This window comes from Papilio xuthus, unplaced genomic scaffold (genome assembly GCF_000836235.2).
Source record: "Papilio xuthus unplaced genomic scaffold, Pxut_1.1 DF826159.1, whole genome shotgun sequence".
Lineage (NCBI taxonomy): Eukaryota > Metazoa > Arthropoda > Insecta > Lepidoptera > Papilionidae > Papilio > Papilio xuthus.
Window position 1 is genome coordinate 3,737,848 of NW_013532490.1, and position 20,533 is coordinate 3,758,380.

Here is a 20,533-nt window from a genome sequence, read left to right on the forward strand (position 1 = left end):
GAGTTAATTATTTTAGTAGAAGTGGGTGAAAAACTTTACAAGTATTATAATTAAAGTTATTACTTAAGTATAAATTAAGTTACAACTTACCAATATCGCTCTCATCTTCGGACGGCTTGTAGAAACTCAATCCAAGCGAGACAACGGCGGCCACCTCGAGGATGATCAGGGTGACATCTTGTAGCGCCTCCCACACCAGCGTGAGGAAGGTTTTAGGAGGTTTCGGGGGAATTAGATTGGAACCGAACACTTCCCGCCTGTGCTGTTGGTCCGCCTTGGAACCGCTAAGACCTGCAAGAAAAAAACAAGATAAATTAGCTTAATTAAATCAAAAATATCCATCAATCACTACAAATAAATATACGAATAACACAAAATTCCAGACATTTATTCAATTTTATGATTAGTAATTGCCAATCAATTATTTGCAGGCTTAAAAACTACAAACTACCCAAACTACCGTATAAATAAAACTACTAATAGTAACAACAAAGGGCTTCATCATTTATTTATAGCCTAACTCAAATCACAAAATCCGGGTTCAATAAACTACATCCGCAAACAGTCAAGCTGACAAACACGAGCTAAACAGGATGGTTTATTGGTTGAGAGTTTACGCGAAATAAGACGGACGCGGTTGTAACCGACAATTGAGTGTTATGCACTTCTTTGATGTTTTGTTTCGATACCAATAAACAATGCTTTAAAAAGATTAAATACTCATTGTTTTTTAATCAAATATAAATCAATAGTTCATCAGGTCTTTAAATTCCGTCATTCGACTAGTTACAGAAAAAATTAATAAGCATTCCACTGAGCGATTAGCCGCACACGTTTGCTATTTCTACAAACAGTCGCAGCTACAATAGACACCATCTGCTAAAAACAAAAGTCGTGCGTAACTAGTGGTTCAGTGCAAATGGGGTCTAAGACAGGAAGTACAGGAATAGATCTATAACCGTAAACCGTAGAGCCGTTGTATTACTCAGAGGCGTGGGTAAATTCATTTTTCATTATGAATTTTATGTTTAACCGCAACATCGTGTTAATGTTATACACAAATAGATATTAAAAAATTGCTCTATACAAAAGAGGCCGAGAATAAAAACCAAAAGCATTCGGGACTTTAAGAATTTTTAGCAGTTATACTCAAAAATGAATAGATTCAAATAAATCAGATATAAGGCTTAACTTTAAAAATAATTGTTGAGGGGTATATCGGTAGGGATAGGCCTAGGATGAGATGGATGGATTACATGGAAGGTGACGTGATCAAGAAAGGACTAACAACTGAGGTGATGGAAGACGAGACCTCGAAACGCCGACCCTAAGTGGGATAAGAACAAGGAGGTGATGATGAATTAATTAACAAACAAATCATACATTTTGACAGTGGTAGAACCCGCTTTAACATCTTAACACGAATCGGCCCGGCTCGCCCGGTGAAATACCACGACCACACAGAAGACAGGCGTGAAGTGGAAGCAATTCCGCGATTCGTCTGATCAGTGTGCGTCCCGGAGGCCTCATTTAGTCCTCTTTCCCTTCCCACCCTTTTCCTTATAAGGAAAGGATGGGAAGTAGAAGTGGACTTTCCGGATGAGAGGATGCATAGGAAATATTTTCTTTCTGTGCATCCTCTCCTCCGGCGATTAAAGGTAGGCAAAGCATATGTAATTGCGTATGTCTATGGGCAGCGGTTGCTTCGCTATTCCAGCGATTTCAGGTGACCACTCGCTCGTTTGCCATCTTATGACATAAAAAAAAATACATTATCTGACGTATCAAGTTAGACTTGTCACCGAGTTAGTATAAACAATTTTAACTACGAGATCGATTTAAACAACTATTCCAACATTACGAAGACACATTACTCCTGCCTATCTCACATCACCAAATGAACATATGTCTTCATTGTAAATAGAATCAATAAAGTTTCGTTTTACATATAACATTCTAATTCTATATGGATTGCATATCGATCGCGAAACATGGAGCATTAACAATTCAAACTTGACCCTTTGTAGTTAGGTACTAAAAATACGTTTACTTATCGATTGTTGTGAAATATTATTTAATTATTATGTACTAACTGTCACCCGTGACTCCGTCCGCGTGGTATGAAAAAATAATTAATTAGTTTCCGGCAATTATTCGTATTTTTTTCCTTTTAAAAATTCCCTAGACCTCTACGAATATTTCAAGACCAAGATAAATCCACTGAACCGTTTTCAAGTTGTAGCGAGACTAACAAACAACATTTGATTTTTATATATAGACAAGTGTAAGAGTTAGAATGGACATATTTGAAGCCAAACTGTATAGTTAAGAAAACTATACAGTTTACAGGAATATGGATGAAATGCAATCTTTGAGTGTCATTAAGTAATGGTGACATAGTAAACGTCTGATTGACGATAATGTCATAGTTATTATACTTGTCAGTGACATGACATGACAGCTTGATATTTTAAGGCTACGTGTCTAAACATATGTTAACATCTATGGACTTTGATGTTTAATAAATTATATCGATTAGTTTATTTACAGATGAACTTGACGATGAAAATAAAAAGACGTCATTCGCTTTTAATATTTGTCTTTTGTTTTAAACCAAGGATACAATTATCCAATTATAATTCCATATTATAAATACAGAAATAGTAGCTCAAATAAACCAAATTAAAATATACACGTGGTAGCAAATAAAAATGTCTAGATGTTTCAATGAACAACCGACGATTACAATGATAAATATAGTCAAGAAAGCTCAAGAGAGAAAAGACTGGGGAACCAGGAAGAGCGATCATGTTCCCAGGAGGAGAATGAGAGAACAAGACTCGTCAGAGAGAGACAGAATAACAGAAGAATAGGCGTAATAGTGTGGAACTGTTTAGATGAATAACTAAAACTTATGAACGTATACAAGACAAAAACCAAACACATGGAAACAGTATCCTTTGTAGTGATGTACACATGTTACATCGTAATTTAATGTCGATATAAACAATTATTTAAACCCTTCGAGGAGTAACAGGAGTCAGATTGAGTTTATTATCGATAAATCGGGCGAACGGTCGGTAAACAGTGATGTTACGCGTGATCGGACAGACGAGCGAGCGCGTTAAAATTACACTCGCAATAAAAATCAACGTGTGGCCCGCGAATTTGGAACCTGAGTCAACGGCGGCGTTTGTGTATTTTTAAAAATTAAAAAAAATTAATCACGTTTACATTACTTGATATAAAATTTATGTATCTTTACATAAAAGGCTCATGAGTACATGTCGTGTAAAACTTGGTATTGCACAATTTTTTACAAACTTGGATATAAAGAAAAGAGTTTATTGCGTAAAAATGATGCGGACCTGTAACCTATAGTCATAACATCATAAAAGCCAAACTGATTGCTCGTATTTCTTTTAGAAAAAAAGTAAAAAATAAAATATTTTTTATAAATAGTTATAAATAAATATTTAGCATCGAATTTGGAAGGTTCTGTTTTCTTCAATATCGTTTTTCCTTTGGTATTGATTTACTCATTAGTGACGTAACACGTGTCACCTTGCCCTACTAGCTTTATTAATAGAATTCTTAATTAAGAACGTTAAAATGGAAACAAATTAAAAGAAATTCTAGTTTAAAAGCTATTTATATCGGAACGTCTGCAACCAATTAATCTATTCCGCGGTGACAGATAAAATTGGACTGAACTATTTCCTTGCTAGCGTTCTTGAGAGCTTCAGAACAATGGAGGTTGAATGACGTCATCGTGGATCGATAAAATACAAGACAGAGATTTTCATACAAAGAAAGGAAAAAAGTCAATTTAATTATTTCTCTCATATTTTCTACTTAAGGCAAAACGTTCAAATAAATAAAACGCATCACTAGCAATACAGACTATTTATTCAGAGTTAAGAAGTCGTGGATTAAGCTTTGATTCCCGATGTCCAGTCTATTGTTATATAACGTTGAATGTCTTTAGTTTGAGGACAAAACACTCCTTAACTCCTTTTACGCAAAATACTAAAATATTTCAATGTATAAAATTTAAACGGTTTCTATAAAAACTTGAATACCAAACATTAACACATCAAAAATTGAGGTTAATAAGGAACTGAAATAATTTCTGAAATTATAAAGAGCGTCAACGGGTTTTATCATTTAAATTAATGTTGTCAGGATGCGAACAATTAACTAACACGTCAATGATAATTTAAACGTGGGCTTCTACTACCAAAATATTTTATATGTTATATTTTAAAAAATATATCAGTAGTCTTCGTCATCGTCACCGTGAAAACGAGACAGCAACACTGGTGACATAAAAAAAAATTGCTGAATTAGTATTATTTGGTTAGAAGCTAGAAGTACTTTCAAATGTATGTTTCTCAAGTAATGTACAGCAAAACTGACTACTATTTTAATTTGACAAAAGTAATTTTTTTAACTAAATTTACTCTTTGCATTAATCGATATTATAAGTAGAAGAATCGTGTTATTGGAGACAGGACTTTTAGCTTTTATTTTCCTGCCAGTTCCAATAATATTACTTTGAAAAGCTAAAAAATACAACGCTAGCAAATACAAAAAAAGTTACCAAGAAAAATAATCATCATAAAGTAAATGTTAAAAACAAAAAAGAAACCAAATTCACTTATTGGCTCGAATTCGATAATTTTGCAAAGAGATGTAAATCAGAGCACGGATTTGAATTTATGAGGCTGAAAAGTTTCGTGGTAGGGGAATGCTTACCGAACTGTGGTTGGAAACGATATTTTATAGCTGGAGAAGTAGCTCCTACCAAGAACTTTGAGAAAACAATGCTGTTTTAACTGCTTCTACGTTAAATTGGCTAGAAAATTGTTACTTGTTCTTATTTAAAAATATACCGGTTAGATTCTCTAGTGCGTTTTTATTTTTATTTATTTAAGCTTTGTACACAGTTTTAAGTACATAGTGTAACATTACATAGAAATACAATGATGTACTACAGGTGAGCTTAACTCTATTAGTTTTTCATAGAACCACAAATGCAAAAGGTCTAATAAAATAATATTTTATTATAATGATTTTCTACACAGAGACAGCCCTATGTTGATTGTTAGTACAGTACATATAAAAATGTGCCAATACAAGTATTTATAAATATTTCATAAGCACAATTGTAAACATCAGAGAGTGTACGTGCTGAAAGTTTCTAGTAATGATTACATACGAGTATAATATTGGAAATGGCCGCGGCCGATGAACCGACGACCGTGTACAGTTTACGATGCGGGGTGCGGCACTGGATCTAGGGTTGTCACTTCATTTATGATAGCTTGTAAATATTTATAAGTAAATTAGATTCTTGACCTTGAGATTATCAACCCTAATTTAATTTGAGTAGCATTAACGCGTTCACTGCTACTTCGATTTTAACATACTAAAATCAATTCGTCCGTACATTTAATTAATATTTTTTACATTTAATACATTTAATCCGATATTTCTTTGTAAATGAGTATAATAAGTCTATTTAATATAGGCTTTATCTATTCATATTTACTATATTTTATCTACGCTTTTAAAAAGAAAGAATATTTAGAGATCAAAGTATAATTCAACAGCCCTACACGATAGGGTTGTGCAAAAATAGTACAATCGCAACGGATAATTGATATTTCGGGATCTCCAAATGAGGCGGGTCTCGAATCCCCGGGGAAACATTACAGACAGGGAGCTAAGTATAGAGGTTTTAGTGAGTTCCTTTTATTCCCCTCCGTAATATCTTTGTTTTAAGCTCTTTGCCAGTTAACAATGATATATATTAGGGACCCTTAAAATACCCTAATTTAGTAGAAAGATAAAATTAGAAAATTACAAGTGAATTTTTTTTACAGGCGTTTGGTGGAACAATAATTTTTATAACACAAATTAATATTTATTTTTAATTTGATAAAATAATTATATTTTCCTAATTAGTAGTATAAAAGTATGGCGTAAAAAAGATCTTAAGCCTTTTATTGGAACTTTCCTCAGCGTTATCATTTTAAAATACAAAATGACAATTCGAATATTGACTCTCCACTAGAACTAGTCAAAATCGTATGAAACTCCGCCTATCATAAACTTAGTTAATTAAATGGCAATAAAAATAAATCTCTACAATATGAAAATGTATAAACTACGCCAAATGCTTCTAACATCGCTTTCATAAAGGGAATTTGTTTTTGTAAAGCCACAAATATTTTCATATGCAGTGTGCATCCCACTTCAAATGTGGTTACGTATTGGATGATAAATATTTTGAATCTTAGTCTGATTGATATAAGATTCATATTACATTAAACTGTTAATTTCAAATTCACTTGTAGTATATTTTCGTACTCACAAACATGCTTCCGTATTTTATTGTACAAGGTGAAATAAACTCTAACATAATAAGTTAAAGTTGAAATTTACTTACAAAGTCTTTTGCTTTCTAAATCTAAATACATTGCGTTAATGTTTTCATCGTGAATCATTGAATCGCCAAATCGATTTTTATTTTAGTTTGCAATAAAGACATCTTCAAAGCGAATATTTAAATACGGAATGTAAAAAATGCCTGTAGTTAAAACATCTCAGCTCTACAGTACGAAGACATATAGATTAAGTTTTTTTTTTAATTTCGGATGAGGTCGCGAGCAACCGTTATTCTAAAATAAATCTAAACTTAATTGCAACTCGACAATGAGCAGTATAAAACTATGATAAAGTTATGTCAAAGTAATCTAGCATTCGTGACGCCAACTCCGCAACTATAAGCCGATAGGATCACAGTTGCCGACTAGTTGCCAACTGTTAAATTCTTTATCTGTTTCAATCTAGCTTAACCGTAAGTTTGCACTACCGAAACAATTGAACAAAGTCTTCTATCTCTATTTTTCCAAAGTAAATGAGAGGGATGAAACTTCTTTTCTTCCCTCACTTCATCTCTGTTCTTGAGGAGATGATAGAACAATGTATGTTTATTATATTAATAGTTGTCACCCGTGACTCTTTACAAGAAGTCTATGTGTTCCTCCAGACTATGTTCTATATGAAGACCAAATTTCATCAAAATCCGTTGAGTCGTTCCGAAGATACCTTCAAAGATATCCTATCTATCCATCAATCTAAATATTCGCATTTATAATATTAGTAAGATACAAAATACGTAAGATAAAACGTAAACAGTTATATGAAAATCCTTTAAAATGCCTTTTTGTTTGTCTCCGAATCCTACTTTAGCACCATCACCAAGTTACAAAAAATAATGTCACCAAGACTCTAATTAAAACAACAGCGTATTAGGTAGTAGTAAAATGCTGCTTAATTACAATATGGATAATCTTTTGAACATGATAACTTCAATGATCACATTTTATTGATCATAAAAGCTACGGCGTATGAATATGCAACATTTTATACGCCGGCTGCTCCTTCGGGTCCGATAACATTTCATGGCAGGAATAATTGCGGAAGAAGTGTAATAAAAATTGATATCGTATAAAATCACTCCTCATAAATGTGAATACGGTTTGTATTTTAAATGTATTACATAAGTTTGTTGCATTTGTTGATGCAATCTTTTTAAAACCGAATTCTGATTGCAAACTGAATTTGATTAGACGAAAGACTTAGCCACACTCAAAATTCAATCGGCTTAACCCTTATTAGCCTAGAGTTTAAATTTTGATACCAATCTTTTAAACCGAATGTTCACATTACTATTAGTTGTTTTATAGGTTGCCTGTACCTATTTTACTGTTGTATTATATTATTTCCAATGAAATTAAAAAAAAACAAATTTCATTATTGTTTTATTTTATCAAGCAAACACAGTAATATTAAAAATAAATCACTTTCGTATGTAAACAAGGCTACTAAGAGTTAAGGCTCGCTTAGATCAGATTCTTATTAAATCTATACTAAAGGAGAACACTTAAAGATTCTGAGTTCGATAATTACATAGTGAATCGTAAAACTTTTATAACATACTTTTTTACTCGTTGTACAAATATTGAGTGATCCATTATTAAAAGGACATACAAAAATAATATTGATATAAGGTTCAAAGAATCTTATAAAAACGAATCACAATAACATTGAAATAAAATCTCTCAACATCGAACGAATCTCGGACAAAATCTGTAAACGCAATCCGAGATCATATCCACACTGCGGTACAATTCGTAGGAAAAAGGGTTACGAAATAAAATTGCTTTCCGAGTCTGAAATAAAACAACAGAACGATGAAGCTTTTGTATTGAAAAGGAAAGTTATGTGATTCGATGTGATTTTTCTTTGAAGAATATCAGGTATTGGTACGTGAACAAAAACATTTATGTTACTCATTGTACTAACGATAAATTTTGGACAAAGTTCTAGAGACACATATATGTAGATTATTCGAACCTAACCTAACGCCTTCATACTAAAAATAGCGGTCGCCCGCTCCGTTAAAAAACCATAATTAGTAGCCTATGTGTTCTTCCAGACTATGTCCTATATGCATGCCAAATTTCATCGAAATCCGTTTAACCGTTTTGAAGATACCTTTAAACAAACATCCATCTATCCACCCAAACATTCGCATTTATAATATTAGTAAAATAAGCAATAAAAGGCATATAATTAAACACATTTTTTTTAACAAATTACTGTTATTCCTAACGCCATTGTTTAACTACACGTTCTGCATACATTAACTTACGTAAATGAATCGATTATTCATGTTTCGAAACTTTGTAACTAATACGATTAATGCAACTAAAAGACTTGATAAACTATAAATTGGCAAAAGTATAACAGTAAATTAGGAGGATCCTTAGTGTAGATATCACATACTAATATTGCACTTAGGGACGTCTATAGTGCCCTATTAATGACTGTGGGATTTAAAGATAATGCCGGTGCCTCACGCTAGACAAACGGCGAACAGCGAATACCAAACAACAAACAGGAACGTGTATGCCTGTTTTTGTTTGGTGTTCGCTATTTTTTCCAATTGCGGTTTTTCCATACAAATCAAAGTATGTCGAATATCTTCCCAATCCGGATTAAACTGGCAAATTCGCCAACCGTAACAATGCCGTTGATGATGTTTGGCACGTGTTTGATGATTGTGGCTGTTTGTACCAAACACCAAGTGTAAGGTTTTAAAGTTTTATTGTATTAAATCAATGCTAAAAATAAATCCCATCCATGTAACTCCCACAATAGAATAGTGTCTACCGAAGCGGTCTCTGTGAACGAAATTGAACGTCGCAAGCACAACTATTTTTCAGTCGAGTTCGCATTCAGACCGTTTAATCTCCGATAGCGTTTGCCAAACTGCCAAAAGTTTCCGCAGAGATACCGCCGAACTATTAAGCTATCACCGAGATGTAACTTTAAATGGAATAAACATGTTTTTACCATATCTTAGAATTGACTATTGATATTAAAATAGCCCTCACTAAAATCACCCTCAACTTAGGGTAGGCTCCGTGCCCCTCGGTGGGGACGTATAGTGAGCTGATGATGATTAAAATAGCTACTTTAAAAATTATTCCTTTCTTTTTCGCCAGTGAAAAATGACCTTAATTATTTCAATTACGTACATAATTTGTCACTATAATTATGACACCGTAATGCGACACCGATATCATCACCGAGGGATGAAGCCACCCGTCACCTGTGGGGCCGAACGTCACGTCAACGCGGCATTGACGTCCGCACGTCTGGAGCCGGTCTAACGTCACGTCAATGGGGAATTGACGTCCGCGTATAGTTGAAATAGATGTGACGTCATATGTCGGTCGGGGAATGTGTATTAGCCAATAATTCTCACTAGGGCTTTGATCGCCAATAGTGTTTTATTTTCGAACGTCACGTGTTCACGGCAATAAAGGGAAAGGGGGAGGGGATTTGTCTGGATGCAGAGGTTCTGGCTTTATCAATCAATTTACATTTTATATGTTATTAATTCTGTAACAATATTAATACCTTCATTTACATTTTATTACTAGCTGTCGCCTGCGACTTCATCCGTAATGAATTAAAAAAGAAACTTAATAACTAGCCTATGTGTTCTTCCAGACTATGTTCTACATGTGTGCCAAATTTAATCATGATCAGTTCATACCTTCCGAAGATACCTTCAAACAAACATCTATCCAACTAAACTTTCACATTTATTATATTAGTAAGTTTGTATAATAAATAAGACAATAGCCACTATCGATAAAAGAACTTCGTTTCGAATTGTTGCTTATAAAAAAGTTATGAACGACTAACGTATAGAGGAAATTCGTTAAAACGTCTAAAATAAGAATTGTATTGTTTTTGCGTTAGATATTGTTCGTGTTAAATTAAATTCGTATCAAGGATATTGTCGGCTGAATTTTAAATAGCACCGCTATGATGTACACGTTGTTATTGACAATGTTCCAACTGATTAAAATGATGAATGCTTACTACTATTATAAATTATTGTTAAGTTCATAACAATATCTTTATTTATAAAACAAATTTAATTCTAATAATCGAAAAAAAAAACAAAACACAATGTAACTTGCCCACAATTCGATTAGATCTAAAATTTGTTTCAACATAGTAAATTATATCTCCTATGGTGCCAGTTTGCTATACCTAGGTGGGAAGTGAATTTAATTCTTTGACTACATTACAAAAGTAGAAAGTTTATTCTGTCGGGCAGAAATGTTCGAATCACAACCGTCGAGAGAAATGACGTAGATATGCTCATCAAAATTCATGAAAGCTATACGATATTTCGATCCGCGCTCGCTGGAGTGTCCACTCGAAGGGAAAATTCAGAAAGAAAACATACCTCTGGGTACTATTTTATAACTTAACGATAAAACAGTTGGATCGTCAGAATCAAAAATAATTTCACAGTAAGGGTTGACGAAACTAAACAAACAAACCAAGCATTTGTTAATTTACTAAGTCACTTAAACAGTTTACTTATCAAATATATTAGATATACTCGTATTTGTTTATAACATATAATATTTCTTTACAATTATGTAAATTTCTTAGGCAAAATTTTATTTACATACTAGATTTCGCCCGCGACTCCATTTGCGCAGAATAAAAAAACCAACTCTATTATTCTGCGTCCTTCCAGTCTATGTTCTGCATCCATGCCAAATTTAATCGAGATCGATTGTGCAATTCTGGAGATAATTAACAAACATCCATCCATCTAAACTTTCGCATTAAATTATTAGAAATTATTAATAGATTTGTTCTAAAATTAGTTGACACACTTTGTTGTCGTGTTGGTACAAACAAGTCGACCGTTTATTAAATAAAAAAGGATTAGGTGGAGCACGTAATAGGCATGTAAGGGGCACGTATTCCTCCGTACTAGTTACAAATTAATGTTTACCATTTGCTAGACGATCGGAAAGGCAACAACAGCGTAAATGTTTAAGTTGTTCAAACAACTGTTTTCAAACGAACATATAAATAAATCAGAAGTTAAAGACCGTTTAAAAAAAATGATTATATTTAAACTGTTATTCTCTACAAATTTACTTGATTTAAAATACATTTTTAAGTAGAAAGCATAAATATTCGTAGAGTTAATATAGAACTATCAGTACATATTGTCATCCTCCTCATCCTTATTGAAAAAAAGAGATAGTTATATATTTGTTATTTCGAAGGTATTGATTAGAAAGCTATTATTAAACAAGTCAAACAGGTACAAATTAACTAATGAAAATACTACAATATATGACTTAGCAACAAATAATCTAAATGCTAGTTAAAATAAAAAAAAAGTTCACACTAAATTTACCACATTGCTATTACAAAGGCATGCTATAGCCCTAACTAAATGACATTCATTAATTCTCCATACAAACGAGTAAAGCGAGCCAATGTGCTTGAATAGTTTGTTATATAACGCGAGCTCCACAGTTATGGAAACAATCCAGTAATTGCTTATTGCAACCGAATGTAACGCAATATGCCAATGTTATAACTCTATTCTCGGTTCATGACGATGTAATTAGTCAGCTATGAAGTTCTCTGTATACGTTGATTTACGCTCAAACACCATGATTGATTAGCCTACTCTAATATATTCAAAGTTTTGACGTCGGGTTCATATACTGAAAATTAAATGGCAGTTTCGATACCGTACATATTGTATATATAATTAAGATGTAAACTTTAAATCAATCAGTTAAGTCGCACACGATTTTCCGACAGTGACCTCGCGATGGCTTCGATACCGTGAACCGTCTGTTTCAAACGCTGCCGACCTATTTCAGTCCGCCGGCTGAGCCACGCTCTGAAACAATGAACCGAGCACGATAGAACAGGAAAGGTATATTTCCAGGTTGTAAGACAGAGCGGGATGCAAGTTTGGGCGGGCGTCACGCAGGGAGATCACATAGTACCCGCTGCGTTCTATTTCTGCACGTCGCAAAACATGTCTCGGAATTCGTTTCTATGTGTCTGGGAACATTAGAAATCATGTGACTAATGATCCGTTGAGTTAAAACTAGAGATTAACGCGTGATGGCTGACGGTCATCACGCGCTTTCGGGCCTTTCTCTCGTGCGGCTGCTAATTGTCCCTCAGTAACTCAAATTCGGCTTAATACAGACGATGACGTGTTCAAGGTATATAAAACAACAAACTCATTTTGTATTCCCGAGCGTTTAACGTGACGTAAGATAATGAACGCGGGTGTATTACCTCTGATGACATCATAGTGTTGTGTAACATATCATGATGATCTCCGTCTGCCAAAATTGAAAAATAAATCAATCCGTTTGTCAACAATAGATAGCAAAATCGTTTCATATATAAGTACATATGTCATCTGCTTTAAAAATAAAACAATGACATTCGAAATTTAAACACGAATAGGATTGGATTTCGGATGCATGAATCAAATTCCAGCTAAAAAGCTGTATGTAGTAAAGTAAATTTTTTATAAACTTCAATAATGTACTGGCCGGTATCTCTTGCGTGTAAACAGAGTAAAAATAGCTCGATTGTTTCGTATAGTTTACTGTACTGGCCGCATTAACCTGTAACTACGGTAAATAAAATGATGTAGCAGCCCAATAACGTACTCTCGTAAACCTTACCAACCTTTTTGGTTATTTGTTTTAGTCGCTCTGCTCTGAGCCGGTGATCCGTCTTTCGTTAAGCTACAAAATTTACACATACGGAATATACAGGAAAGTTTCTACAACTATTATATTAATCTAACCTCTTCATAGTTCTAATTCCCCGTTGCTTTATTCATGAAACATATTAATAAATCTTCCATTCCGTTAGTATTAAAATATCTAGCATATAACGATGACAATAAATCATTTAGGTGTTCTATAAAATTATTATTGTGTTTAGTTTTGCTTTCAACATTGAATATGATACTGACAGCTAATGTAGTACAAATCATTCGGTACGCAGAGCACGCGGGCGAGTGGGCGCTGAAAAAAAAATGGTACCGGCCCAGCGGCTCCCAATGGCGTTCTGTTTATTTTAATCCCGGCATAAATATGAGAAGCAAGAAATACCTGTGCGCTTTCAATCATAAAACGTTTCAACTTGTTTTGTTTCCAGTGAGAACGGTTTAGTGTTTTTGCACAGTTTACCCGATCGGCTTCCGTTCACGTCAAACTTACTTAATGGGTTACGATCCTGAATACATTACGTAACCGAATCCAGATTAAACAACGATAAGTAAGGCAAATTGTTTTTGATTAAAACTTTATTATCAACAACATAACACAGAGGGTCAGCAGAGACCACGGACCTTCATTTGCCACGTGTAAATGTTGGAGAAGCGAGAGGTGTGCAAAAGGCGCCTAATGGAAGTAATGGCGCCTGGCCTGACTACCCCTCTGGGTTAGGGGCGTGAGTTATGTTGGTATACATTTTAGAATCAAATTAAACTACTTTACATAAAAGTACAAAAGCCATGATTGAAATTACAAACCATCATGAAGTATATTTATTAAATTAAGAAAACAAAAACATATCTAGTACAAGTCAAGGAAATAGCTTTATCCTCATAAAGAAGGTGGTTGTTTAGGAATAATGTGACGTAGTACGAAGCTTTAACCCCCTAGAGTTGGGTAGGATGAGGTCATCGTCGGAAATTGATTCGAAAAACGAGGCTACGAGCCGAAGGCAACGACGACGTAGCATAAATTACTGCTATATTTGTTAAGCTCGACGTCTTTGTACCCGCGTCAATTGATGACAAGAATTGTTTACCATCAAATATGTATTTTATTGCTACAAATTAGATTATATTTTGCCATTAACAATTGAAAACATATTTTTTTGTGTTCAGCTCAGTGGTTAAGCACTTGACTTGTAATATACAGGTGCTGGGTTCGATTCCCGTCTATGTACCAATAGGTTTTTCGATTTACATATGCATATTTATCCGATGTTCTTGCGGTGAAGGAAAACATCGTGATTTCAAATGAAATTCAAAGATATGTGTGCAGTCCACCCGCACTGGGACAGCGTAGTTGACTATGGTCTGGACACCCTTAACTTTGGGTAAGCACCGAGCCCCTCAGTGAGAACGAGGATGTGCTCGATATGCCACATCCAGATCATATGTTTGATCTTTTTACATCGTAAGTTTTTTTGAAGAACAGTTTACAAGGTCATTGCTACAGAGTAAGTGAAATGTAAAATGCTCGCAAAAATAAACAATTAATAAATAAATTCATTATTTTAATATGATCTTAATACATATAGACATGCCTTTATAATTATTACTTTACAAATAAAATTGTTTTAATAATATTGTTACAATTTTACATATCGTATTCAAATTTAAATATTATTCTAACCAGAGCAAACATACTGCTTTATAATTCCATTTATTCATTAAATTTCAAATTAAGGAAGGAATGTGCGCAGTGCGCGTGAAATTGTCTGCGATCCTGCGTACTATTGTTTTGCGACTTGTCTACCGATGAATCATCTTTATTTTACATACAAAATAAGCCTACTTACGGAAAAGTGACGTCATCAACCAGTCATGATGACTTTATATCGTAAAAAAAAGATTTACAAATAAAGCTTCAATATAAAATTCTCGTTTCAGGATGTTAGTTACTTCTAGATTTTATATGCATATTCAGTAGGTCTGAGAATCGGCTACTATCTATTTTATAATCCCGCACAGATAAAGTAGCGGCCGACAGCTAGTTACATATAAATTTTATCACCATTTTTTACTTTTTTCTCGAGATTTCCATAAATTTTTTCTAAATTTAACTGAAATACATCACTCGTCATCAACCTGCCCTTATCCCTATTTAGGGTCGGCACAGTACTACTCTTCCATACATCTCTATCAGCCGTCATATCTGAGTCGACCCCCTTCTTTCGCATAATCTCTTTCACACAGTCATTCCATACTTTTACATATAAATAAGTATTATTTATTTACAACTTCGTATTGTTATATATAATTTCATTCAACTACATGAGTTGTACATACAAGTATGTTATGTATACACATAAATATCGAGCGCTAATTCGGTATCCTTTGATCTGTATGCGGAATGGAACCGGAATCTATGACTGAAAATGGAAAAACAATTTCACGGTTCACTTTGAAGTCATGAATGATTAGATTCTGTTGGAATTTGAGCTATGATGATAAATGGATGGTTTTACTTATTTATTCTGACGTGTTAATGTAAATACCACTACTATTTTTCATAATCTCGAACTTATTTTTCAATCTCGAAAGAATAATTGTACTCGAATAAGATAGCTATTTGATTTCATATAAAATTCTCATATCACAACGCTAATTATCGTACTCTTTCAAATGGCTTGACCGTTTTTAATGAAATTTTATATGAATATTCAGTAGATCTTAGAATCTGCTACTATCTTTTTTTTTTAATCCCGCGCGGGCAGTGTCGCGGGCGACCGCTAGTGTTCTAATAAAATTGTTTTTAAAATTTTATAGATCGACAATAATTTGGTTATATTTTTTATACCCTACTTCTCACCTAAATAGTGAATCAAATGTTTGTGTGTGACTACATAAAGTTTGTATGACATCACATATAGTTATGAGTCTAGTCTAGTCGATTTATTGACGCGCAGTGACTCACATTGTTTAATGTGCTTTCTACATTCCTCATTATTTTAAGACACATTTAGTTTACATTGTAAATGAAATCATAATTCCCAACCATTTCCTGTTTCAAATATTTATTATTATTAATACATTTTATCTACAACGAAATATCTAATCGTAATGAGTTTTTAAACTTGCTGTCGTCCGCGACACCGTCCGTGCTGGCCGTAAATAATCTAAGTAAATAAGCCTATGTCTTCCCCCGCACAATGTTCTACATCTATGCCAAATTTTAGCGAGATCCATGCATCAGTTCTGGAGATACATTCAAACAAACATCCATCCATGTAAACATTCGCATTTCACTATACTTCACGAAGAATATTTGACAATCAATTAATGTTCTAGATTCTTGAAAAAATGTTCGTCAGTTTTAGGTGACAAAAACATTTTGTTGACCAACCTTGAGATTACACTATCAATGTTTATTACGGAAATGGAATAAGACAGTAATTACAGCCGGCAGCGCGACGCCGCTGTCCAAACAGACAGGCGTCTTGTCTAAAATAAGACTATGACGTCACTATACTATACCCCGCAAATTGTTTGCCACAGGTATTATATAACTAGTTGTCGCCTCTGACTTCATGTGGAGATCAACAACTTCAGTCTATAAGCTATTTTTGACTGTAATCTATCCCTATTTCATCCTAAATTCAATCAATAACAATTATCGATTTACGTGGTTACAAACATCCATCGAAACTTTCGCATTTATTAGTAAGACATTCCGTGAGTAATATACAAATCTATACCAACGTCCCCACCGAGGGGCTCGGAGCCTACCCTAAGTTAGGGGTGACTAGGCCATAGTCAACCACGCTGGCCAAGTGCGGGTTGGTTGTCTTCACACATATCTTTGAATTTCTTCTCAGATACGTGCAGGTTGCATCACGGTGTTTTCTTTCACCGTAAGAACGTCGGATAAATGTACATATGCAAATCGGAAATCGAAAGACACATTGGCACATGGCGGGATTCGAACCTAGTGTGACAGTAAAAAAAATTATAAACTATCCCGCCGGTTTTTTTCGTTAATTAGCAATGATTAAGCGATTATAAGTTAATTTGTTCATATTAGTTCCGACCTATTGCGCTAAGCCAACAAATTGTGTGTTGCAAAAATATGATTTATGATTTTTAGAGACCGACTTCTAAAAACTTTTGCTATTTTTTGACAATTTACTGACGTCAATTTTGTTTTAATAAGGGTCCTATTTTTAATATTTTTGTATAAGTTTATTAACAAACTTAATACATTAGAGCACGTGATTTATAAACACAAAACATCATTATCAGCTCGACTGCGTTTACTGCCCAACGTAAGCCTCCCCCTATCGATTGTTAAAAAATGCTATAAGTTATTCAAACCATGGTATAAAATATTGTTAAACTCTACATGTCTGAATATCAATTTCATATGCAAATACAAAACTGCAATAAACCATTGACCCAAATTCATAATAAAATAAAGAGTAAACTAGAATCTGCGATAAAAATTCCAAGAGACAAACTTCTTTAACGTTGATTGATTTATTTTGCTTCAGAAAGATCAGTTATTTGCATGAAGTTATTTTTCATAAATTGCAAAGATCTTTCTTTCAGACGGAAGTAGGTCAACTGATGCTAGGGTATTTTATTGTTACGTAAGTCACGATTTCACTGGATATATGGGAATTCGTGACAGTATATCTGGTTATAGGTTTAAGAAAAATACGTTTAATATCACTACTTCGTATTTTTTAACCTTAAAGGTATGATTTGCTGCAAAACTCAGATCAATAAAGAAGCCCCTTAGATATATTATATACGTGATATTACATTAAATAACTGGTAGTAGTAGGGGGCTACTATTGTCACAATTCCACGTCTAGCTAATTCTCCGTTTCCACCCTTTTCTTGTATGTACATAGAAGAATGGATTTGACAAAAGAAGAGATGCATAGGAAAGGGAAATATCCTCTTTCTGTGCGTTACCTTTTTTCTTTAAAGGCAGGCAATATCTACAAATGAGGATGTCTATAGGTACCGGTCACTTCGCTGTTTTTACGAATTACGGTGGCCCCGAAATATGTATAAAAAAGAAATCTATGATTCTGGTTGTGAGTTATTTATTAAGCAAGCAATATCAAACTTTGTACTGGAATTTCTTTGAAATCTAGTGACCTACAAGAACCAGTGTAGTACTAAAAGAATGTACAGTACATTTCATTTCATTAGTGATTATATTGAAACAAATGACAGACTATTAAGAACAAACTTTAAAAAAAAAAGTATAAAATGGTTTTACAAGCTTGATAAAGTTATTATCGTGCAAACACTGGAATTAAAATCTAACATCACAAAGACCTCGTGACCTGCATGTCATACTGTGTAGCGACCATTGGATTCCCTCTAATGAGATTTAACCAACGTTGGAAACGGACGCTATCCTTACCAGTTCAAACCGGTTCTCAGTACTATTAGGGCTGCTTAACTAAGGAACTGTCCTTGTTTGGTAAAAATAAATATTGAAAACGTCCTAGTGTCGTCAGCTCATATACGTTTCCAACAAGGCACTCAAGCCTATCCAAATGATGGGTTACTAGACTTCAGTCAACCACGACCAAGAATGCAATGGTTGATTTCTCGTAACACATAATATTTATTTCAAAATGTTTTACACCGCCATAGCGAAGAAGACAAAGAAAGTTAGACAAAATTAAACAAAACAAATCTGTAGTAATCTTACTATTATAATATCTGAGTTCTTACTATAATATTATAACTGCGAATATTTGGATGGATGGATGTTTGAAGGTACCTCAAGAACGGCTGAACGGATCTCGATGTAATTTGGCATACATACAGAAGATAGTGTGGAGGAACACATAGGCTTATTAAGGTTTGTTTTTTAAATTATGTTTTCATTAACACCGCGCGGACGGAGTCGCGAGCGACCGCTAGTTGAGTATAAATCATACGAAATAATGTACAATGCTAGTGTAGATTACGTTTCGTATTTCTTTAGTGGAAGCGTGTCTTAAAGTAGAGAAGCCATTATTCTTTTCATTCATATTTATAGTTATTTTAAATTACAGAAGTAGTTTACTTGCATGAAGAATACGTTTAGGAAACTTGGCACTGTAAGTGTTCTTGAGATGCATTTCTCAACAGTAACATACTTTAAAAGCTTTTACAGGGAAAATTTAAATTGTTTTAAAGCATACACCAAGTTTGGAAAGTAAATGGCTCCTATTAGTAGGTGGCTATTAGTAGGTGGCTCCTTTGGAACGTTCCTTTTTCCTTTACGTCCTTATAAAAGCGAATGTTTATGTATTTTTCAAGATATCTCTGGAACGTTTCAAAGGATCTTAATGGAATTTAACACAGATGTAGAACATCTGGAAGAACACATAGGCTACTTATTAAGTTTCTTTTAATTCCGCTGCGACAGACTCGCGGGCGATAGCTAGTACCTAATCCATTTCTAATGTTAAGGTCCAATTAGACTACGACATAATTTCCGACATTAATATCTGTAATGTTTACAATTGTATGGATGAATCAAGAGACACTCAAGTTCAAAGACACTTCGATATACACTTAATGTACCGTGTATAGTGTCATAGTCCAATTATGACATTATATTACTAACATGGCAAAGAAATTACATTATTAAATAAAGAATTTAAAAGCCATAGAAAAAATCAACAACAACATAACGCCCGTATCCCACAGGGGTAGGCAGAGACCACGGACCTGACTCACCTCTCTCGCTTCTTCTACATTTTTACATCTATGCACACATGCATACATGAATCCTGGATATACATTCATCTATTTCAAGATCATGTATGTGATAAGATATGTATAAACACCTATCATTCACGCAGTCATTTAATCCCTCGTGTCGCATATATCGATATTATCATTCGATTATATGCGAATAGGAATCGATTCATTTATCCGATAGGTCGATGAAAATTTTCATTATTCAGTCGTGTCTGAACGTTACGTAGACCTTCCGAGTATCGATCAGGTCGGTTCAACGAACCGCGAGTCCGGGCCTAGCTTTATTCGGTGCCGAAACGAAATTACTCGAGTCGACGCGAAAATTAAATTGACGACGTACGAGCTGCGAATAAATGAAAAGCGATTCATTGTCACTTCAATCGTGATTATTTCTGTGTTTATTACGCGGATACGATCGCAATGGATTTAATGGATTTTCGAATGGATAGCTAACCAGCCTTACATCCGAGGAATTGTAACATAAAGTTATACATGCATAAACTACGTAAACACGCAGTTTGAAAACTTTGTCAAAGTGATATTTAATTAATAAGCATGGGCATCGCTAGCCAATGATCTAGGCTAGGTCTA

The 20,533-nt window shown here is 34.0% G+C and overlaps 1 protein-coding gene across 7 annotated transcripts in view; it reads right to left on the reverse strand.

The window, feature by feature from the left end:
• Positions 1 to 20,533, reverse strand: part of PMCA (plasma membrane calcium-transporting ATPase 3) — a 133,370-nt gene that overhangs the window by 30,158 nt on the left and 82,679 nt on the right. For all 7 annotated transcript variants that reach the window (XM_013319249.1, XM_013319250.1, XM_013319251.1 and 4 more), the window contains one exon: positions 91 to 291. In XM_013319249.1, coding sequence (XP_013174703.1) covers positions 91 to 291 — 201 coding nt within the window. The remainder of the gene's footprint in view (positions 1 to 90; positions 292 to 20,533) is intronic.